The sequence below is a fragment of the Gadus chalcogrammus genome, chromosome 12 (assembly GCF_026213295.1).
Source record: "Gadus chalcogrammus isolate NIFS_2021 chromosome 12, NIFS_Gcha_1.0, whole genome shotgun sequence".
In the NCBI taxonomy this organism is placed as follows: domain Eukaryota; kingdom Metazoa; phylum Chordata; class Actinopteri; order Gadiformes; family Gadidae; genus Gadus; species Gadus chalcogrammus.
Window position 1 is genome coordinate 26,755,545 of NC_079423.1, and position 23,872 is coordinate 26,779,416.

The 23,872-nt window shown below is 44.2% G+C and overlaps 2 protein-coding genes across 6 annotated transcripts in view; one reads left to right on the plus strand and one right to left on the minus strand.

Moving 5' to 3' along the window:
• The window catches only part of LOC130393000 (LIM/homeobox protein Lhx8), a 6,529-nt gene extending 478 nt beyond the window's left edge, over positions 1-6,051 (plus strand). The window contains exons 1-8 of one of the 2 annotated variants that reach the window (XM_056603566.1): positions 1-175; positions 1,090-1,221; positions 1,453-1,574; positions 2,157-2,377; positions 2,811-2,914; positions 3,362-3,457; positions 4,593-4,857; positions 5,842-6,051. The exon at positions 1-175 is cut by the window's left edge and continues 478 nt beyond it. In XM_056603566.1, coding sequence (XP_056459541.1) covers positions 83-175; positions 1,090-1,221; positions 1,453-1,574; positions 2,157-2,377; positions 2,811-2,914; positions 3,362-3,457; positions 4,593-4,857; positions 5,842-5,921 — 1,113 coding nt within the window. In that variant the 5' untranslated portion in view covers positions 1-82 and the 3' untranslated portion in view covers positions 5,922-6,051. The remainder of the gene's footprint in view (positions 176-1,089; positions 1,222-1,452; positions 1,575-2,156; positions 2,378-2,810; positions 2,915-3,361; positions 3,458-4,592; positions 4,858-5,841) is intronic. The other variant, XM_056603567.1, reaches the window with a different exon arrangement.
• Positions 6,052-9,555: 3,504 nt separating this feature from the next.
• slc44a5b (solute carrier family 44 member 5b) overlaps positions 9,556-23,872 on the minus strand; it is a 36,805-nt gene continuing 22,488 nt past the window's right edge. The window contains exons 4-23 of one of the 4 annotated variants that reach the window (XM_056603562.1): positions 22,844-22,928; positions 22,506-22,590; positions 22,237-22,353; positions 21,464-21,524; positions 20,980-21,103; positions 20,744-20,767; positions 19,683-19,766; positions 19,180-19,292; positions 18,634-18,765; positions 18,157-18,256; positions 17,888-17,980; positions 17,367-17,454; positions 16,135-16,397; positions 15,304-15,398; positions 15,014-15,117; positions 14,663-14,736; positions 14,032-14,102; positions 13,852-13,940; positions 13,664-13,748; positions 9,556-11,804 (exon numbers count right to left, since the gene is read on the minus strand). In XM_056603562.1, the coding sequence (XP_056459537.1) occupies positions 11,641-11,804; positions 13,664-13,748; positions 13,852-13,940; positions 14,032-14,102; positions 14,663-14,736; positions 15,014-15,117; positions 15,304-15,398; positions 16,135-16,397; positions 17,367-17,454; positions 17,888-17,980; positions 18,157-18,256; positions 18,634-18,765; positions 19,180-19,292; positions 19,683-19,766; positions 20,744-20,767; positions 20,980-21,103; positions 21,464-21,524; positions 22,237-22,353; positions 22,506-22,590; positions 22,844-22,928 (2,051 nt within the window). In that variant the 3' untranslated portion in view covers positions 9,556-11,640. The other 3 variants (XM_056603564.1, XM_056603563.1, XM_056603565.1) reach the window with 3 other exon arrangements.

Below are 23,872 nucleotides of genomic sequence, written 5' to 3' on the forward strand. Positions count from 1 at the left end.
GCGCGATAGCTGCAAGAGAAACATAACCATATTGAGTTAAGGGCGGCTTTGGCTTGTTGTTTTGAGAACTGGATACATCATAATGCGGTGGAAAAGCGAGGTGAAAGCAGAATGTTGCGGCAGCATCGATGGAGACGAAAGCGAGGGTGTGACGATGCTGATCTGTGAGGACAGGGTGAGTCAAGTCTGGATTGAACTATACTGAACCGATGCACTAATAGCGATGCTGTCTGCAGAGTTTATACCCTGGATAGATGTAACCGTATTCAGCCTTATGTAGACTAGTAAACGACTTACCTGCAGAGAACCAATCTGGCCATTCACAGGGCGCAGTGTTGTCACAATTTCAAGACACGTCGAAGAAAAAATGACCCCCTTTCTGAATATCGTGTAATTAAAACTCAAGTAGTTAATGAGACCTCTTCACCTCTAGGTCGCCCCGGCAGGCGTTTGTGTCCAACTAAGTCCTTTTAATTGCTGTTATTAAATAAATCAATTCCCTTTCCATGGGACTTTTTGATTGGCATGTGAGATTGCTGTGTTGGGTTCCGACCATTGTTCGGGCAGAACTGCTGCATCACAAATGCAGATCTCAAGAACATAATGCACATTGGATAACTATTACTTCAAGTGCCGCGTGTTTTTGTTGGTAAAGACTATAACTTCCTTTTTAAAAGCCATTTCGTTAATCGTGGAGGTTGTCATGGTGAAAGGTGAGCGGGATCATGTGTAGGGGGGGAGCGGGAGAAGCTGGACCGCGGATGGAGACGCTTCCCTTTAAAAACAGAACCTTTCGATTACAGCTTTTTCTCCAGGACGACCACAGGGCCGAAGACCACATTATTTAGTGAGCGTGTAGTCGATCCATTCCTGCGATCCTGCGTCTGTTTGGAAACGTAATTTAGGACGACAACCCCCAAACTTAAGACGCGTTCACCTGCAGAAGCGCGAGGAGCCCGCTGTGATGTTGGTGCGTTAATGGAACAGTTATTGCGTTCTCTCTGATCGTGGGACCAGACGCAGGACTTGATGCGCGTCTGCAGAGGGCCTGCATATTTGTCTTACCGCAGGTATGTTTGCCCCCCACAGGACACGCCGGTGGAGGTCCTGGATGAAGACTCGTGCTCGTCGTCCCTGCAGGCGATGGCTTCCGCGCCTCTGCTGGGAAGAACTGTGTGTGCGAACTGCAACGAGGACATCGTCGATAAATATTTACTAAAGGTAAAACAAATACCTAGTCCGCCCTGCGAACGCTTTGATTTCCCCCAATCCTGTCATGGCAATTGAGTCGCCTAAACGGGTCTTTTCGATACAGCAAAAGAAAAACTTTATCGCGTATACGCACTGTGATGAAAGCGTGCACGTCTAATTGCCATGTTCTTACTCATCAGCCCATAGACCTTCTTTACGCCTCGCTATTTGATTGACTTCTGCTAATTGTGTTCCGTGCAGGTGAACGACCTGTGCTGGCATGTGCGCTGCCTCTCCTGCAGCGTTTGCCAGACCTCGCTCGGCAGCCACGCCAGTTGTTACATTAAAGAGAAAGAAGTGTTCTGTAAACTGGATTACTTTAGGTAGGTAGTCACGCCGAGTCGTTACAAGCCGTGAAAACCGTTGATGTGTCTAGGATCAGGAGGGCTTGCACGAGGCACGAGACACTGATCAGCATCACTGATGTGTTTGCAGAACGTGGAAGGATAATAATGTAGGCTTATTGTGATTATTATAGGCACTTATGTGTATAATAATAATAATAATAATAATGATAATAATTTAAAAATATTAATAGTATTAATTCTACTAGGCTACTAATAATTATTATATTTATAGTAATAATTCATGATGCTTATTTTTATGTGTATTATAATTATTAGACTATTATTGTTCGCTTTTCTTATTGATCTATTTAATATTATTATTGTTGGGCGGACAGTGGTTGTGGGAGAATACTTATTATATTATAACTATTGATGTTTCTTATCCAATATATTGCATTTGGTCAGGCTTATAATTACAGGCTACTTTTAATGCTTTCCAATATTAAGGCCACCCTTTATTTATTAAAAAAAAAAAAATACCCATCCTTGATGCTTAACACAAGATAAACAGACACGAATTTCCCAATTTTCTAAGATTGCTAATGATCCTCCATACAGAAGATATGGGACGTGGTGCGCCTGCTGCGGCCGCAACATCCACTCCACCGACTGGGTGCGCCGGGCGAAGGGCAGCGTGTATCACTTGGCCTGCTTCGCATGCTTCTCCTGCAAGCGGCAGCTGTCCACCGGGGAGGAGTTCGCCCTGGTGGAGGAGAAGGTGCTGTGTCGCGTGCACTACGACTGCATGCTGGACAACATCAAGCGGGCCGCGGAGAAGGGTGAGCGCGTGGTCCCCCGCAGCAGGCCGAGGCAGAGTGGGGCCTTTACGCAATGAGCAAAACTGCGCCTGATGCAAATTAAGATTTTTTATTTAACTACATTGAAAAAGAGACATTTTATTCGGGTATTTAGACAGTATAGCAATGTTGGTGAACGCAGCGGCTATATAGGCCGAATTAGGGATGGATTTCCAAAACTTTGAATTCTTAAAATTCAATAACATTTTGAACGTCCCTTTAATGACTAAATTATTTCATAACCTTGAAAAAAAAATACCTGGAATATGTCCGGCGAGTTCCAGAAATGTTATTGTTTTTAAGTAGATTGAATGCGCAAGATTCAGTTAGCCTATATTTATTCAAATAAAATAACAAACATAGGCCTACCTGAATACATATAAATATAGTTCTGATCAAATGACTATCCTTGCAGGGAACAGCGTTAACATGGAGGGCGCAATGCCCACGGAGCAGGAGCTGAACCAGCCCAAGCCGTCCAAGCGAGCACGGACCAGCTTCACTGCGGACCAGCTGCAGGTACCGCTCTGCCGCCCGTCTGGCTCTATTCTCTCTAGCTCCTAATGTCCGTTATTGAATTCTCCTTCATTTGATGGACAGCTCTTTATTCATATAAAAAAAATTCAGGCTCTAATATATTCATGAGGAAGCTATGGCTCAACCTCTCGTAGTATTATCGTTGAACAAAAATTTGATTATTATTAATACAATTATTGATACACATAATATATATATATAAATATACATGATAATATTTTGACATTATAAATGAGGAGTTTAGGAGATGATCAGGAAGAAGCAGGGAGGTGGGATGCATTCGCTCAGGGGTGAACATACAGACAGGACTGTAAACATCGGATCGCAGCAAGTCTCTTTGGAGCGACGCTACGTCAGCTGTAAGGAGCTAGAAAGTTATGCTGAAAGTTATCCAAATTATGCTGAACACCTGTCTGTCCATCCCTGCAGGTGATGCAGGCGCAGTTTGCCCAGGACAACAACCCAGACGCTCAGACGCTCCAGAAGCTGGCCGAACAGACGGGTCTCAGCAGGAGAGTCATACAGGTGAGCCCTCTCATATATCTACCAGTCTGCTGTAGAAGAGCTGCCTGGTCTCAGGTCTGTTAGAGAGTCATACAGCTGAGCCTTCCCCTCTGTTGATGATCTGTTGCCATCAAGGCAATCATCTGCGTGTTGGAGGTCAGATGCTCTGTAAATTGAACTGACAATTTCTTACAGTTCACTGTATTTCGTCTCACCTTTACTGTTGGAAAATCAAAAATGGCGCTTGGTAAATATTGCATGAGGGTAAACAGGTTTTCTTTGTTGTAAATTCCACCAAATCAACCAAAAAAAATCAATCTTCAAGTGACTGAATTAACCCAGGCTTGAATAAATGACAATCTCTTCATTGATTAAATGCATTTGATTAATCAACAAACAAATCACCACAGTCTGTTCTTTGCAAAGGGGGAGCCTAATAGGGTGAACAAACCTCTAAGCTCTTAAAAGGCCACACTGTGCTGACACTGGGGACCTGTCAAGGTCACCGGAAACATTAATCAGTAATCAGGACTCAAACGCACTGCCGGGATGAAGGAGAATTAGGTGGAGGTCGACCAGGACAGTTTGCCCTCCTTCTTTCTTTGTCTCTCTGTCTCTCTGTCTCTGTCACTGTCTCTCTGTCACTGTCACTGTCTCTCTGTCACTGTCTCTCTTTCTCTGTCTCTGTCTCTGTCACTGTCTCTGTCTCTCTGTCTCTGTCACTGTCTCTGTCACTGTCTCTGTCACTGTCTCTCTGTCACTGTCTCTCTGTCTCTGTCACTGTCTCTCTGTCACTGTCACTCTGTCACTGTCTCTCTGTCACTGTCTGTGTCTCTCTGTCTCTCTGTCTCTCTGTCTCTCTGTCATTCAGTCAGTCAGTCTCCTTGTCTCTCTAAGCCTTTTCTCTGTCTTGCCATTCTATCTGTCTGTCTGTCTGTCTGTCTGTTTCTCTGTCTGTCCACCTGTCTGTCTCTCTGCCTGTCCTATTTAACCTATCCGTCTATTGGTCTGTCTTTGTGTCATTCTGTCTGTCTGTCTGTCTGTCTGTCTGTCTGTCTGTCTGTCTGTCTGTCTGTCTGTCTGTCTGTCTGTCTGTCTGTCCGTCCCTCCGTCCGTTCGGCGCCTCCCTAATCGCAGCGCCTCTCTCCCCCCCCAGGTGTGGTTCCAGAACTGCCGGGCGCGACACAAGAAGCACGTGAGCCCCACCCACACGTCCAGCACCCCCATGACCTCCATGACCTCCATGACCTCCATGACCTCCATGAACTCCATGACCTCCATGGGCTCCATGGGCTCCATGGGCTCCATGACCCCCATGGGCCACCTCTCCCAGCCCACGGTGACCCCTGAGGAGCTCCAGTTCTCGGGCTACGGTGGCCCTGAGGGGTCCATGCTCTCTGCCCTGCACTCGTTCATAGACGGTAAGCAGACGCTATTCATCAGAACAGTTATACGAATATAATAACAATAACAATTATTATAATTATATATTTCTCATTAATATGACATATTTAATGTTATATTTTTCATATTATAATAATTATGAATACGTTATTAATAAGAATATATTACATGTTAATATATTAAGATGTAACATGCTAATTCAATGATTATAATGTTATTATTGATCACAAATATAATAAGATGTATATTATATATGTGTTGATACATATGCATATTAGGTAAAGGATCAACATACATAGCTTAATACAAGGAAACAACAGGCAGCAGCAAATCAAATAAAACATTTTGTTATGTATCAAGAACCAAGTTTAGATCAATGTAGCTGTAATTTAAAATGACATACTGTTGGTGTTTAATAGTTAGTGTAAGGAATGAAGGACTCATTGAAGTGGTTCATAATGCTTAGGGGCAGTCCAGTGAATTCACTGTCCAGTGAATTCACCAGACAGAACACTGAAAAACACAGAGGAAAACACTGGAAAGAACTGGTCAGATTGGCTTATGGTTCCTTTTTCCTTGCGGGCAAACCTGTTTCTCCCAGAGGGAGCAAAGTCTCTTTTTGTGAGCAGATCCTCACAATAGCATTTACGCCAGTCTTGTCCTTCACAAACAACCCTTTAAACCAACAAATAAACTAGGAAATTACAATACTTACAAAATACAAAATGATCGGTAAAAATTGATATGAAAAGTGTTAAGCCAAGTGAGTTCTTTGTTTTCCACGCTTGACGACTGACTCTGTGTTTACATCGAATTTGAGTTAATAGTTAAACACTGTTCCTGGATACTAATATTGTCGACAATATGAACGTTCTTGCCATGTTTAATTCTGGCTTCTGATTTGTGTGTGCAGGGTGTTTAGTATTGAGAGTAGAACCCATAGACATACCGTAGATGAGATGCTGAATGGCATTGTGATACACTGTTCTTGTTTTCCACAGTGCACCCCCCTTCCTCCATGTTGTTCCAACCACTGCTGCCATCCCATAATATGTCCTCGCTGCCAGTTTCCCATGCCTGAAGAGCTTGGGCATGCAAACACACAAAGACACTCACGTGCATTTGTGCACACATGCATGCACGCACAAACGCACGCACAGAAAAGTGCACGGACGCACACACACACACACACACACCAAACATTTGCACTTACACACATACACACACACAGACACACGTCCACACACACACACACACACACACACACACACACACACACACACACACACACACACACACACACACACACACACACACACACACACACACACACACACACACACACACACACACACACACTAACACATACACACACATGCATACAAGCACAAAGACATTCTCAGTATTGATAGGATTCTCAAGGTCGGGGTGAAATGTTGTTCAATGACAAGGACTTGAAAAACATTACAGCACATTTCTAAATATTTTCTTCCCTGAGATTGTTGTTCTTTTATTTATATATTTATTTATTTTCGAAATCTTCAATTAAATTTTTGTCGATGGCTTTCACTTACAATCCTTAAAGTACTTTGTTTGTTGAAATGATCTCTATGTACCTCATATGACTCTGACATCATAGAGAAACTTGTCTGTTTGTGTAAATGTATTGCAAACTGTTTGACAGTTATATTTTAAATGAATGCCGCCAAACCTCACCTGCCATTTTGCGAGTCAACTCATCATGAAGATGAAATTGTAATATTATTTGTTTGTATGATGTACTGTAAATCAGTCTTTTAATATTGATGGTTCATTTATTTATTGTTTGTATTTGAGGTGGCCATTTTGGAATTAAATGTCTGCATACAATTATTCTTGAACTAAATTCCGAACAAATCCTGGGGAAGCATCATGTAGCAAACCATCAAAGACCAAGTGAATCATTTTTTATGACAAACAAAACAATTCAACCAAATACCATCTCGGATGTCTCAATCAGAATTATTAGCATATTATTTGCAAAAACAAGGAAACTGACTTGGAGAGGATGCAAAGACATAAAGTAACACAGTATAATACAAATATTAAAGATCCCGTGCATAAAATGTAGTAATAATTAACGACTTTATAATTTTTATGCTTTATGTTTTGACCATTCATCTCGACAGCAGTCTGCGTTGCAATGCGTAACAATTCCTTTCAAGTAATCGCACCTACGTGAACATAGGTCACCATAGATAACATCACGTCGTGCATATGTATTGCAACAGTTTTGTTTTGCATACCAACTTCTCCAAAAGCGTGAGAGCCTATTTATAGTTATCGAAAAGGGAAACAACCTCAAAAACGATCATCCCCCACATGGATGGATTAAAGGATGCCCACACACTTATCCTTATCCCCCTCACATGCACACGGCCACTACAGTATTTTACATTTTAAAAGTCCAACTCCTTTCTCCTTCCAAATTCTCTAAATTGGATTATTTGGCGAAAGGGCCGACCATGCTTGTCTTCGCCTGGCTATATGAGAGGGTGAAGAGAGAGAGAGAGAGAGAGAGAGAGGGCTTATTCTCAGGAAACAAACACAACTATTCCTATTTTCATTGGATCAACCACAAATTAGAACATTCTTATGAACATTATATTTAATTTCCAAGTGCCAAGTTCCACTACAGGTTCAACGCAATTCTACACACTGCACCTTTGACAAAATATTGAAACAGATGAATTAAAACTAAATATGAATATCAATATTGACTGTGTGTCAGGGCCAGGCGGGGGGATAGTTGAAGTCCCCGATTCAGTGGGAGGCAGCGGTCTCGATTGTGAGCCCAACTGCCATGGGGAAGAAACTGTTCAGGAGGTCTTTGGTCTTGATAGATCAACCTTTTACTGGATAGAATTCTTTGGAATTGGTTGTGAACGGGATGGCAAGGATCAGCGATGATCTGCTCTCTCCCTGGTCATGGAGGGGTACAGGTCTAGGTGAGACATCAGGTTGCAGCAGATGACCTTGGCGGCTGAACGAAAAATCCCTGCAGCCTTCCTATGTCTTTGGGCAGTGGTGGCAGGGAACCAAACGGTGAGAGGTAAGCCGAGTGGAACTGGACCGTCGGTTTCTGCGGCAGGTTGTTTATCCCAAGATATAGCAGGAAGAACATCCCTTGCTGGGCCTTGTTGATGCTTGGGGAGATGTTCCCGCCCCCCCCCCCCTGAAGGCCCGTTTGGATTTGTTGTCCCCAGGAACCGGAATGACTCGACAGTGTTATCTAGGGGGTCGCGCATGATGAGAGGACGGACGGATGTTGGGGCTGGGGTCCTCCTGAAGTCTCCATATTGTTCTGGCTGCATCAGGAAGCCAGGTGGTCAACTGCCTTCCAAAAGGGGGACTCAATCTAGTCCACTTCGATCTCAATCTTAATCTATAACATCCTGTTTATTTTTTTTAAGATGTTTAAATGACACAAAGCCTTTACTGCACTTAAGCAGACCAAAAGAACCAGGAAAATATGAAATTATTTCAAATTCTGCTTGTCAAAGTAGTGTCCACAAATGTTTTCTGTGCTCTTATATTTTGTCTAGCTACATATCTCAAAAACGATAAAGACGGTTGCAGCACATTCAAACCCAGCAGATGACTTGTATCTACTTGTTGACTGTGGTTGACCAAAATAATCCAATTCAGCACGTGGGAGGGAGGCCAAGTCATATCAAAATACCGTTTATCAAGATCAGAGAGGGAGATCTGACGCAGGCCTACTGATGAAAACAAATCAAATCAACTTCTCACTCAACACGAAATATCAGTTTCAAGAACCATTCGTAAATGTTTGAGGATCCCTATAAAAAACGGGATCATGTGACAAGTGTTTTATGTTTTATTTTCACATGAAGTGAGCTTTGAAGGTGTTCCCCGCGATAGCGTGTTGGAGCCCGTTTCAGCCATGGGGCTGCTTGTGTTACAGCAGTGTGCCTGCTAGTGCTCACGGGGGGTACACCGTGTGTGTGCTTGAGGCTGGCGTGTGTCATCAAAGGCGCAGGGCTCTGTGAGGGCTGTTTTCTTTTGTTTGGGATGAGGGCAGCGGAGGAAAGAGACTCGGTAGGGACACAAAGGAGACAAAACAGTAACTATGACAACAAAGTTGACACGGGAGGGAAGCAATTCTTTGAATTTTCTTTGCAGTTTTTGAAGGCTTCATTATGATTTGCACTTTCATTTTTATCATAAATGACTGCTTTCGTATCAACCCAAGGAGTTCTCTCAATACGCTAGCTTGACCAGACTGCAGTTCACTTACCAGTCAAAGGGTTCAGTATCGAGAAGGAAGATCGGATTATTATTATTAAGTCCCTAGGCTAATCCTACAGGCCTTCACATGAACATTGTTAATATATATCTAAAGGTGACGTACAATGCACCCCAGGTCCTATTTATACCACTTTGTGTAATTTTTCACTTTGCCGGAACTCGATTTCTGGAGATATCTGCTGTCTCCAATTCACTTTAGCTTCAACCAAAAGTATCAGATATTAGTTTCATTCCCATGACAACAACTCAATCAATAAATTGTATAATAATTGATTAAGTTGTATCTTTGTATCTGTGGCTACCACAGGCCTATAATAAGCCATTTGGATGGCCTACCATACCTACCTACCTGGCTGCCTGCCAGCATGAGTGCCCGTGCCCTCATTGTCATAACCATAGTCTTCCATAAGGCCTGTCGAACCGATTGCTAAAGCTAGCGAGCTAGTTGCTAGTTTTCGGAGAGTGGCTTTGGAGGGAGGCCTGAAGGGAGGGGAGCGATCTTTTCGGTTGGATAGGACTTTCAAAATCTAGCTAACTCTGGCTGTTATCTTCCAAGGTGCCTACCCTAGCTTTAAGTTATTATTTTGTAGCTGTATGATAGAATACACATTGGTATGACAAAGCCTTGTCCCCCTCATATGATATAATATAGACAGTGAAGAATGAATCGGTAGCCTCTGAAAAGTGCAGCAATCTTTGTAATAAATAATTTTGATGTTTTTCTGAATGCTACAATGTTGTAATGGAATAAAAAAACAACAAGGACTTTATGAGGTAAGAAAGGGACTTTTATATCACAATATTTTCATGAATCCAAATACCTTTCTAAACAGAGCAACTCAGGGATATTTGATATGGTAATTTAAAGGATGATATAAAACTAAAACCTTTCACTCAACTATTTCCTAATTATAATCATAACCACCCAATCACAAATGGGCATTATTTTCCACTGCTTTACATACATAGTGAATGATCTGTACAAATTATACTCCCACTATATTGATACATTATATATATATAATTTATATAAAAAATATGAAAAGCGCATTCAACATTCTCATCTGTTAAATGTATAAATAACACGATAGTAACACACACATAAATCCATTAAGTAAGTAAAGAGTACAAGAGATGAATGTGATAATAAGCATAGAGTTAAAGCCAGAGGGAGATATAGATACATAAATATTGGAATTATACATTCCAATGTACTGCATTAAGGACTGAGATATGTTACAAAAACATGTAAGTTGGCTGTTGCATATTTCATACAGTCTATAGATGCATCACAAAATAACGTCCTATACATAGAGCTGTACCCTGAGCTATAGAGTGGCGAAGTCACGCCCCTTCCGGTAGAGCCCATTTAAATGATTATTTTTCATGCAAAGAAAACTAATAAAATTTGCGAAGAAGATTGATGATGTTAGGTTTCTTCCAAGGGGAGGATAAAAGCATCAAAAGAGGTGAAAACCATTATAAGTTGGGGCATGTGAGGAGTTTCAGTTATGCCGATGGGGAGATTGGCGGTCTTGCCCACGCCAGTCGCAGGGAGCGTGACGGCACATACGAGTCATGTAGTCTTTCTCATTGTGTTTTCTCTACAGCCTTTAACTGAACAATTGCACAATAAACGGTCAATCTCTTGACATTAAATATTATCATTTAAATCCACAAACGTATGTGTAATCCGGGGCATATAAAGACTGGGACCAGAAAATAATTACTTTCTCTCCATTGAAACCGATTCATATTTTTCGATCTCATAGGTCTTATGGGCTCTACCGGGCCTACAAACCTGAGCAAAATGTGTTCTTCATATTTTCTCGCTACACTTTTGGATAAAACAAAAACATTAATACTGATCCCTTCATGAAGTTCCGCAATACATTGAAAACAATATTAAATATTATAGTACAATATATATAAACTTATTTCGATATAAAATATCTAAATTACAGTTAGATATTGTATATGGCAGCCAACTATTATGCGGTAATTCAACACCGTTATAATTATGAAGGTATTCCATGCATGATGACTAAATTTAGCGTTTAAAGGTAGCATGACATACCACCAGGTGTGAGGGTGATTAGCATTACCGGCCGTTTTTAAATCTGCCCCTTATGACATCACAAGTGGGTGTGTCCACCTAGATGTGTGCCGGATAGATGAGCAACGTTTGCTAAAGTCCACTGGGTAGGCTGGTAGACTGATCTATCCAGCACACATCTAGGTGGACTACCCCACTTGTGATGTCCTAAGGCTTGTAAGGCTAACCACACTCACACCTTGTTGCATGTCATGGGACCTTTAAGAACGGAATGGTGATAAATCTGAAAGGTTTATGTTACATTTAGCACCACCCAGTGGTGAAAACTGGAAACCACATACGATGCAGTACATATAATCCAAAATTATACCAAAAAAAAACTGGCAAACGTTGTACTTTGAAATCTATTCATCCCTTATAGGCCATAGCTATATCATCGGTGCCTGGTTTTCCCTGACTTTGTAAGTTTCACACTTCCAGCTTTGCCATTGGCGATGTTGGGTTGTCTGCTGTTGCTCTTGTTGAAAAGGTTCTTCAAGGAGTTGCTCATGAAGAAGGGCCGGGCCGCAGAACCGTCGTTTGTTTCGAGGTCCTCCACTAGAGAGCGCCAGAGTTAAAGATAATATATTTAGTTAGATATCAAGTCCCTTTGGTCTCTCTCCGCACATTATGAACAGACATATAAGTAATTCGATCGGAACAATCAGGAAAATAAACATTTCACCATTTTTATTTATTAAAAAAGATTATTCACATTTCATTGGATTTCATTGATACAAAATAATTATCCTATACAAAAAGAACACTGATTGAGCCTCAAACAGATCTGAACCATTTGTTAGAAAATATTTTACCAAAGATGGCTTCAACATCCTTTTATAAACTTTATAACAAAGGTCCTAGGAGTCGGATCAAAGCCACAGAATAACAGGGATATTTCTTTCTTTTTCAATCAACTATAGGCACATAAACTACATGGACTGCATTCAGATTTCACAAATGCTTCTACTCATTTCATAACTTTAGTGAAAGTGTAGAAAGCCTAGGAAGTCCAATCAACCCACATAATATCCTTGTTTCCTCAGACGAGAGAAAACATTACCGTGATACAAATCTCCTCCTTCATTCTTCGGATCAACCTTTACTTTGAATTGATTAAAGATAAGTTAAATAAGGTGGCCTTTCTGCGGAATTGCACGTCATCTTTTAATTGGAGTCCGTTTGCATTAGTGTATCAAACAGTAATAACAAACCAAGGGTCATCCACAAACACAGCCATTTAAAATATTCATGCTATTCACAAGACCCCATAATACGGTTCTCAGGCCACACGTCGTAGTGTCTACAAGACAGAGGTGTACGTAAATGCAAGCGCCACAAGAGGGCGCCCATTCTTAATATAATTTCGGCCCGCCAACGCCAGTAACCAATGTTCGTGTATGTTCGCCCGCGAGTGTCTGTAGTGTCTGTACTGTACATCGTCTGTTTGTGTTCGGGTCATGCTCTGCATACATTTCCTGTGAGCAGGGGTTGTGTCCTATCCTTAAGGCTAGGGGGCAGCAGAGCGCACGGGAGAGAGAGAGAGAGCCAGCTGCAGTCTGGACAGAAGGCAAGTTCGCAAAAGAAGAAGAAGAAGAAGAAGAAGATGAGTTGGTGCAAGATAAATGGAAGAGAGTAGAGATTTTTAAATGCCCAGGCATGCCCCTTCTCCGCCAAGAGGCCGAAAAAGACACGTAGATGAGCTACGCTCGTGTTCAGCATGACCAAATCCAAGTCAGGTCAAACCAGGTCAAACCAGGTCAAACCGGACCAGCCCAGGTCCCAGCAGGGTCAGATGAGTCTGCTTTAAATCCATACAGTACTTAAGCAAAATAAATGTCCATGGAACCTGCCCCTCCTCCCCCTTCCCCCCTAGCCACACGGGGACCCAGGAAGCGGCGGTCTTAGGAGCCGGTGCAGAGCTTGGCTGCCTGCTCCCCGTTATGGAGGATCTTGTGCAGGCCGGGGGACATGAAGTAGGGCCTGGCCGACGAGCCGTCGTTCCTCTCCAAGTCTTCACCTGGGCCAGCGTACACAACATAACCAGCACCACCAGCACCACCAGAGCCACCACCACCACCACCACCACCACCCCGCCGAGGCCAGAGGACAGAAGCAGCAGAAGCGGGTGCCAAGGAGGAAAAGGAAAAGAGAAGACACAAGCAACAGCGTTAGAGGGGTGCACCGATTGGTTAGCCCAGGTAGGAGGAACAGAAGGTTAACAGAATGACAAGCCAACCGCCCGGACCCTCCGTACAAGACGGTGCTCGACGGGTTTGCTATTTATCGAAAGCCAGATCGAAAGAGAATTAAAGAAAGAGAGGAATCACGATACCGTTGCAGCGTGTGAGGAAAACATAAAGGGGGCATTGTTGAATCGGATAAACAGTGTGTCATCACTGAAAGTTCAGACTTACAGAAGCAGAGGAACAGCGTGTCCACACACATGGCGTAGACGTTGAAGAAGCCATGGGCCACCAGGTATGAACCGAATATCACAGTCTGGGGAAAGAGAACGCTCAGAGTGGATATCTAACCCTATATATTCTTAATCACTGCGTTTTGTATTTGATTAAATTCTAAAAAGTACAATTCCGTTTCTTACCAGCAGAGGGACCCAGTAATAATTAAGAGACGGCACCTCCTCTTGAATGACTGGTATTTTACGGGTAAAGAAGAAAAATGCCAGAACACCTAGGGGAAGGCAACATTTTAAGGTTCATGTAAAGATTTCCATCAACACACCCCATCACTTTCCATCACACACAATAGGAAAAACACTTACCAACACTCCCTGAAATAAGCAGTTTGCCCAAGAAGAGCAGGAAGTCCGTCACCTTGTCCAGAACCGCCACCCTGCAGAGGACACCACCGAAGAAGAAGCCGAGCGGAGCCAGACGCCCAGAGGACAGAAGAAGAGTGCCGATCAAACAGACAGAAGGGACTCACAGATGGATGAAGACACACATGCACACACGCACACCCACACACACCAGGCGGTGTTGGGGGTGTATCTTAAAAATAAACACCAAATCAGTTCATCCTCTTTTAATTAGACATCTTTGGCGTAATTGTTGCTTGTAATTTGTTTTAAAGCATTTATAGCTAGGGACATTTGAAGGAGGGATTCTTGTCGGTATATGTGTACAAAGGAAAATGGAGTGGGGTTGGCAGACGGGGGCGAGGGGGCGGAGAAGGACGAAGCCGAGTGTTGACAGAGAATGCTGAAAGCGCCCAGATGAGACGAAGAGTTTCCCGAAAATCGACATTGTTTTTTGTGCTGTGATTCGTGTCAGGTTGCTCTATAGGAGTCATTAATAAGAAATGAAGACCAAAAAAGTAGTATAATAGGAGATCTTTAATGGTAGTTCTGCGGTATAAAGTGGATCATGTGAAGGAACACACAAAATCAGTACCTCACAACGTTCCTCATCAACAGGAAGAGGGCGTCCTTGGCTGACGTGCAGAAGTTCTTCCCGTATATCGCTATCTATCACCGAGAGAGAAATGAGCACCAAATTGAGAACACATTTACTTCCTGTGGAAACCGTGATATCATGGGAAGCAGGAATATCAGTGTGTTAGACCTGCACCGAGTCACTTCCAGCGGCAGCAATTCCCCGAACAAAAACCACCACCAACCGTGATTCATTGAACTCTGAGATTAATTATATTGGTTTTGAACCAAAGTGATGGCTGTGGTGAAAACGACTGCACACTGCAGGTTGAAATGTATTAATACTGATAAGGTCCCTCTGTTACATTACCATGATGTACGCGTTCCTGTTCATAAACTTGATGAAGCGCTCCAGGCACCAAAGGCAGCATTTCAGGCAACAGAGCAGGAATCGGGTAAATGCATTATGGGAACCTAAGGTAAAAAAACAAAACAACATCATCATCATTACCTTCTTATGCACCGTGCGTCAGGTCCAAAAATTCCGCTATGTTTACTAAATATATATATTTTTTTTTTTTACCCATGAATACACAACTGCTACATTTGCTTAGCTGTACAAAGGCACTGTAAGTCTTGATGGAAGACATCATGCTGTACCTTTAAGTTTATGGTCAAGATACTCCAGCCCAATTCTGAAAAACTGCACGACAGCCAGTATCAATGCACCAAAGGCCAAGGAACCTGTATGGTACCTGAAAAGACGCAATAACATACAATTAAAAATACAGAATTTGAATGTGAGGAATTATGATTGCTACTTCTATGGGATTAACCGAAACCATGCAATTACAAACCAGCACCGCAAACACAAAACCACTGTGTGTGTGTGTGAGTCCTAATTCCTCTTTGTACTGTTTCTAATCGAGGTGCAGGGCTGTAAAGCGAATAGGGTGTTCGACTACAAGGCCCAAAGATACTGGGTTTGATCCCCAGCGCCCAAGGTAGGATGCAGACATTGGGGGATTCTGTAGGCATCCAATGGGCAAAAATGCCTAATCCATCTACCTGCTCCTTCGTACCTGAACCCTCTACATTAAAGTAAACTACAGAGTAAAGTCCTTGTGTAAATCTGCTTTTCGCTCACACAGAATCTGAATCAGAAAGAGGGGAGGTTGGCTTAATTCAGGAGGTAGAGCGTGTTGGTTGGTAACCGAAAGGTGGCTAGTTCGATCCCCGGAGTGTCCCTGAGCAAGACACCCAACACCAACTGCTCCCTTGTCACCTTGCATGGTCGACTCCACCGTCGGTGTGTGAATGTGTGCATTAACGTTTTTTCTATGAAAGCTTCTGCTAAATGTAAATGTATCATAGAGGTGCATTGCAATGTAAGCTTTCACATGCAACGCATTTTCTGTTGTTTATCGGAGCAGGAAGCAACCTGCAGTATCTTTGTGCGTGCATGTGTGTGTGTATGGGCGCGTGCGTCACCTGATGGCCCTGCCGAAGGAGGAGAAGAGCGGGAAGGGAGGGATGTCCTGGGGCTTCTTCAGGGCCCAGTAGTAGGAGGCGAAGGCCCCGGCCAGCGTGCACTGGCCCAGGGCGATGGTGAAGTTGACCAGCCACAGGAACAGGAAGAGGTTGCAGAGCTGCAGCAGCAGGATGTAGCGGTGGTACAGGCTCTCCCCCCCGTAGAAGGCGAACGCACACTGGGAGCCCTGGCAGGCGACGGGCAGGCTGCTCTGGCTGAAGGTCTGGAGGGAGACACCAGACAGGAGACACAGAGAGAGCGTTGGGAGGGAGCTGTCATGCGGAGACCGTGCAGTGAGATGAACCGAGGTGCAGTGAGGTGAGTTGCAGTGAGATGCTATGCAGTGCAGTGCAGTGAGGTAAAATGTAGGGTCAGTGATAAACAGGGGGCTGGGGGGATTTTGACACTACAATATTTTAAATTGGGCCAGAAATTGAGATGACAGGGACTTTTTAATGCCCCCCTTAAAAGAGTTAAATTCTCTATTTTACTGTGTTTGCAACGCGGTCCATTTGTTATTTACATTGGAGTCATTGAATATTGGTATGTCATGCGGAACAGAAAAATTAAGTATGGCCAAACAGTTGACCAAATTGCCCTGGAGATAACCCAAAATACCCCCAAAACATATTCCACCCTTGGCAAGAAAAGTGACTTGCTTGAGATAATAAGTGCTTCCTACTAAAAGACCTGTTGAATTACTTCTGTATTTGTGAGTGTGGTCACAATCATTTGTAATTTTTTTTTCTGTTTAAGTAGTGAGGTGCACAGGGGAGCTAGCTAGATAACTCAATAAGCCTCTTCGTCAAACAAATGTCCCTAGTTTAAAATATAGCATAATATATGGATCCAATCCAACACACACACATGTATACACAAAAATAGCACATGAATCATTATTTTACTTTACTGCTAGTTCCTGCGAGAAATGTCTCCTAGTCACAAGAAGCTGTTGCCACGCAGGAACCTGAAACCGTTTGAATTTGATTTGCTGAACCAGAATACTGAGCATGGCAAAGAGCCCATGGGAAATGCTCTGAATGTAATCAAGTAAATCAATCAATCCATCCAATACGTAATGCTGGCATACGGAAAGATCCACTGTAATGTTCCACTGGAATGTTCCACTGGAATATTCCGCTCATGATCAGCGCGATAAGAGATAGAGATATTTTACAGGCCGGCGCCTCACCTCTGGGTCACATGTCTGGTTGGCATAGACGCATTTGGACTGCGTGGACATGACCTTGTAGACAGCATCGCCCGACGATGACAAGAAGCTAGGGGTTCAACAGTCAAGGACGAAACCCTCAATCCCGAATGAGACATAACCCAGCCTAACAAAGAAAACACCCCTATGAAGGATCCAGAGTCTTAACAAAGAAAGCAGTCAACCACAACAACCATTGGGTAAATGTAAAACACTGTTCACTGTACGTCTCATATAAGTAAATTGTGAACGGCGATAAACTGCAATACACCAAATTCCCTCTAGGGAGTACTGTCCCTGCACCTTGGTGGTTCGTTTTTTTTTAAGTTGCTCTTGAAACTCTCAATGATACCATGACCTCTATCCGTTTTCTGTTGTTCAACTAAGACAATCGTAAAGATATGAATAAATTCAGAGTCGATCATAGCCACTTTGCAATAACAGAGACATACATACAGAAGATGGGTTTCTGCACGTGAACATGTTTAAAGTCAGAAGGATACACAGCTGTCATGGCCCAGTAGGCTATGCAGATCGCCAGAAGAAAAAAGGTGATAATTGGGTAGAAAAGAGTGGACATGATGTAGCCGATAGCCCTAGAATCAAAAGACACGAGTTAGAAAACATTTCCAATAACTGTAGATAAGAACCTACCGTGTGTGTGCGTGTGTGTGTGTGTGTGTGTGTGTGTGTGTGTGTGTGTGTGTGTGTGTGTGTGTGTGTGTGTGTGTGTGTGTGTGTGTGTGTGTGTGTGTGTGTGTGTGTTACTAACCTGCTTCCCTCTTTTAGAAGTGCAATAGCGATGCGTATTCTGTTCCTCAGGAATATCAGGATGAGGATAATGATGGCCTCAATTACAGAGAGAGAGATCACTGCAAATGAAATGTAGATAAATGTTATTACGTGGAAAATATGCGGACACTGACACTACTGACCTGAAAGCAGGGACAATGTGTGCTAACTGTTACCTTGTTTATAATAGCTTTCCACCCTTACATTTAAAGTTAGTAATAAAACAATACAAGTTTAGACATTTCCCTAAAGTAATTAATAAATGTTTCTACAGTCCAAGGTGCTCTACAAACTAGAATACTCTGGTTAATACAGGAATACAAAAGCATTCAGTGTCGTTTAGATCTACTCTACCAGCACAGCTTCCCCACTTTGTGTATACACCTTCCAGTGTGTGTGTGTGTTATTCCATTATTCAACATAAAAAACGATTGTCGATTGGTCGACAGCCACGTACTGAAGACGAGCCAGGTCTGACTGAGCTGCAGGTAAATGCTGAAGTCTGCCTGGAAACCGATCTGGGAGAGGGTGACATCAGCATCAGAGTTCCCTCGCAGCGAGCTGAACTCCCAGTAACAGTGCCAGATACCTGGGAGGGGGGAGGGGGGGGCAGGTGAGAAAGATGTGAAACGGGAGGAGGAGATTAACAGCTAGAACAAAATACATGCACACACAGTAGAGGGAGAGCGAGGTGGCGCCAGAGGGAAAGAGAGAGAGGGAAAGAGAGAGAGAGAGAGAGGGATGGAGGGAGAGAAAGGTGTGAAGAGAGACACCAATCTTTTTTTTGGGTTTCAAGTTTTTCCATGACAACTATGTATCAAAAGCGAGAGCTGAGGGAGGTTCTTGTTGAAAAAGTTGTTGCCGACATCACCCACACACATATCTATATTTAGCTCCCCCCCCCACCCGACATCCCCCCTACACCTACTCCCCTCCTTCCTTATAAAGTACATGCGGTGAGTGTCCTCTCACAGCCGGGGACCATGGGTAATACGGCCCTCACCGTAACCCAGAGCGGCGAGGACTCCGAAGATAACGAGCCACAGCAGCACGCCCGCGGTGAACCGCAGCAGCAGGATGAAGAGAAGGCTAACCACCATGGTGATCACCAGCCCACTGAAACCACACACACACACACACACACACACACACACACACACACACACACACACACACACACACACACACACACACACACACACACACACACACACACACACACACGCCTCTGTTATCATTACAAACCCTGAGGTCTCCCACATCACACTGGCGGTTAAAACACATATCATAAAACAAGAATCCCGGGACGGGAGATTAGTGCCAAAGCAGAAAGTTATAATAAAAATGAATAGAACATGTATTTATACACAACATGTGCTCTCAGTGAATCTGACAAGGCTCATTGCTCATTTCGTTTTTCCCCCAAAGGCTTTCTAAAGCAATCCGGACTCAGTGTCTGCCTCATGCCAGAGCAGGAGAGTGTGTTTTCACCGGTCCTGCACTTACATGAGGATCCAGTACCAGGAACTGGCATAATCTTCAAAGATCTTCATGCCAACCTCTTTGGCATCCAGCAGACTAGCGATACCACTGTGAAGGATTGGAGTTAAGAGAGAGAGCGATAGAGAGAGAGAGAGAGAGAGAGAGAGAGAGAGAGAGAGAGAGAGAGAGAGACAGAGAGAGGGAGAGAGAGAGAGAGAGAGAGAGAGAGAGAGAGAGAGAGAGAGAGAGAGAGAGAGAGAGAGAGAGAGAGAGAGAGAGATAGATGGAGAGAGACAGAGAGATAGATGGAGAGAGACAGAGAGGGAGAGATGGATTGAAAGAAAGAAAGAGAGAGATCATGGGAGAAAGAGGGAGACGGAGAGAGGGGGAAGAGAAGGGATGAGGACACAATGAATTTCATATGAACAAAGTCACAGCCGTTGACATTTAAAAAGTGTTTTCTGGCATTGAGCAGCCTTATGCTGAAAACATCGTGTCACATTTTTATTTATCTTTGCTCTTTAGGCACATGACGAAGCAAAGATAATAAAACGAAAAAAAGAAGCTTACAATGCTTTGGATAGTGTGGGCAACCAGAGGCTGGGTTTGTAAGTGGAGTTCAGTATGGCTTACAAGGGACTGTAAGTTGTAAAACGACCCCAGGTAATGAGTCACAGTAGAGCAGCGTTATTAAAGCTCCAGCAAGCAATACCGGACGAGCAGAGTGTTACACACGGTAAGGGAGGGAGCGCTCTCCATACACACATTCCCAGACAGCCGTTCCCAACCCCAACAGCCAGCCCAACACATTGTAACGAGATTTCAGTCAATAAAGAAATCCCCTGACTCAACACCAGGGGGAGCCCTATCGCTTTGTAGCTGAAGAATGGGGATGCTTCGGGGAGGATTGCATTTTTTGTTGGACAATTGTGTTGGGGCAGAAATCGTTTTTTTTTCTTTTCCCCTCGGACAGTTGGAAAAGAGAAGGAGATTTCGTGATGGAACAGCAGAAACCGACGGGGAGTTAGTCAGTAGGCTTCGGGGGGCACAGGGGAAAAAAGCATTGTTTTAATATATTCTCCTACCCTGAGACAGTTGTCCTGACGTCCCTGGGAGAAGGGGGCGGGGGGGGGGGTGTGGAAGACTTTGAAACATTTTGTTTTATTACACAAGCACTTTCTTTTTTTTGCAGCATGAGGGTTGACATTGAATGAATTACATCGTCCCGCCTCAGTGAATGAACTCTTGTTTTACAGTCTCTAGCATGGTGTCCCTCTCCTGTCGTGCAACGCCTAGCTCGACCCAACCGACGCTCGCTTACTTTGCTGCGTCCCGGAGGTCGGCGACGCTCCTGGTCACGCCGTCGCCGTCTTGGAAGCTCCTCTGGTTGCGGACCGTCAAGGTGCCGTTCCTCGTGATGAAGTCAGGGAAGCACCGCTGTAGGACTGGAGACACAGGGGATGAACCGCGCAACGTCAGCCCACAAACACAGGTACCCCCCCGGAGCGACCCCCCCAAGAGGCGAACCCCCCAGGTTGTCCCCCCCCCCCCCCCCCACAGTCCCAGGGTGTCCCTCCCTCCAGTCCAAGAGGTGCCCCCCCCCCCATGGAGTCCCCCTCCTAGAGATGCCCCCCCCCCCCCCCTCCCCCAGGGTGTCACCCCACCAAGGCGTCCCCCCAAGGGCATCCCCCCCTGGGGTGTCCCCCAAGGTGTCGCCCCCCCCCCAACAGAGGTATGCCCCCACTAAGGATGTCCCACCCCCTGGAGGTGCCCCCCCCCCCCGCTAAATCCAGAGGGTCACTTACATGGTCTGCTAGGGACGATCATGGACGGACAGTCTTCGTCTCGCAGCACCTGATCCACGGGCTAAACCCAGAGAAGAGGGGGGCGGGGGGAGGTGTGAGAGTCAGTTCAAACAAGTGTGTACCTCAAGCTACCCTCTATATATATATATTTTTGTTTTATTTGATTTATATTTGTGTGGTTGAACTTTGTGTTGCGCTTTCCTGCTCTGTGTGTGCTCATGGCACTGTAAAGCGACCTTTAGTATGAGAAAGGCGCTATATAAAAGAAACATTTTACAACTATTATCGTTATTACCACCCACCGCCACACTGCAGTCAGTTGTGTAGCCCAGCGCAAGGGGCATGAGGTGTGACAGGGGCGGTAAATACATCAAAACAAATCAATGAATCAGTCGAATGAATGTGTCAGCTGACGCACACACACACAACCTGTGTGTTCTCACACTGTCCTAAAAAACACGGCTGACTAACAAACGCCAACGTCACGGCTGCGGAAGAGCCCGTAACTGTGAGTTGAATCGGCGACCACTTCCTGTCGGATATTAGATAAAACACCCTTTCGAATCCATTCACACTCTAGCTGAGAGTGGTTTTATTTTACATTTAAATTCAATTCAACTTTATTTTATGTTGGATAGCCAATCACCATTACAGTCTCAAAGGGCTTAACTGGCCAAATATTTATGACACATTTGTCGTCTTCTTGTTGAACCCCTTTTATGGTGAGAGGTATTTATGAAGGCTTGCAGGTGGCACTGTGAGCATCCCCTCACCTTGTCAGGATTATCGAAGCCTGGCCTGCAGAACTGCTTGTAGTATTCCCAGTTTTTGTAGTTGCGTTTCATCTCTCGGTACGTTGCAAATCTGTCTGGGCACTTTGAAACACAGAGCTGGGAGACAGGGAAAAAAACAAAAAGCAAAAAAACACAAAGGACAGCAAGTCAGCATGTGCCTCCCAACAGGATCCCAACAAACTCTCAGGAAAGGTGAGCAGAAGGGTGAGAGAAGCTCCCCCTATGGGTGCTTCTGTAGGTTCTCTTACCTGTGTGGTGGGGCACTGGAGGTTGATGAGGACAGAAGGGCTGGCACACCGCAGGATGTTGAAGTAGAATAATATGGCTTTGTTTCTGTCCGGGGTGCGGGGGGTGGGGGGGGGAAGGCATGACCAAGCAGAGATGGATTGAATAATTAGAAGCTGCTCTTAAAAACCGCCTACTCTGAGGAAAAACGCAGAAGCAACCCTTTGATCCATGAAATATATTCATGCATTCTTCTCATTCTCTTTGTCATTGGCATCAAACAGAGCAGTGGAGAGAGCTTCCATCCAGCGCTGTATTTAAAGCAGGGCTCTGCCTTTTAAAAACACTTCTCAGAACTCACGCATTGTTGGTCCCCTGCTGGCCGCAGAACTGTCCGTGGCTGTCGGTCGGGAAGACCACCTTCCGTGGGTCTCCATGGATCCAGGCTGGAAAACCGACACATTCATCTCAAACCACATAGCCAGGGACCTTAAATGGATGTCAATAGCATCTTTGATAGAAATCTACACACGAGGTGGGTCGTATCTTGGAAAAAGTAAACTAGAGCAAACAATAGTAGTTTTTTTTTTTATTATGGTAAAGTGAGTTTTTTGGAGAATGTGATTCATTCTCTGCAGCACGGTACAGTGTACAGTCCACACAATTCGCAATTAGCCATTGACGCCCTCTCTATTCAAAACCAGGGTTCGACCCCTCCAAAAGCTGTATCTTTGTGTTGTCCAACACAAGTTGATGCATACAAACTTCCCCCGGCTAAGTTTTGGATGAAGTGGCTGATTTACATTCTTATCATAGACAATGTCAACCATTAACCGAGGGTCTTTATCCTTTAAACCGCTCTAATCCTATAAAAGCTGCTGTACATGAAATGATTTAAGAGCTATCCCTGCCCTGTTTGGTTCGGAAAATCCAGCTTGCCTGTCAATCACAGGTGGGTGAAATGCTAAACTTTATAATGGCGGAGAAACAGAGGGAGGGAACGAGCAGAGAGGAGGGGGTCCTCTTGTTTGTTTGGTTTCAAAATCGACTGAGCTATAACGGGAGCGGGATACTGTGTGTGCCTGCATTGTGATCGGGAGAATAGAGAGGACAGCTAGGAGGTTGTGTTAATCCAACTCCATTTGCAGAGCGCTACCCCGGGTAGCAGACGCAGAGCGCAACTCTGACATTCAATTACGGAGGAATCCTGGAACTCTGATTTGTTTGAATAACCCGACCAAGACGTGTGTTAGGACTTTCCGCCTCCCCGAGTCAATGAGCTATTGTGCGTTTGGTGCCCCAGAATAGTGGTGATGAAGATGCCGTCTCGCAGCTTCTTTGGTGCAACAATGAAGATTGAGTAAGAAACACTAAGAAAAATCTAAAGCCC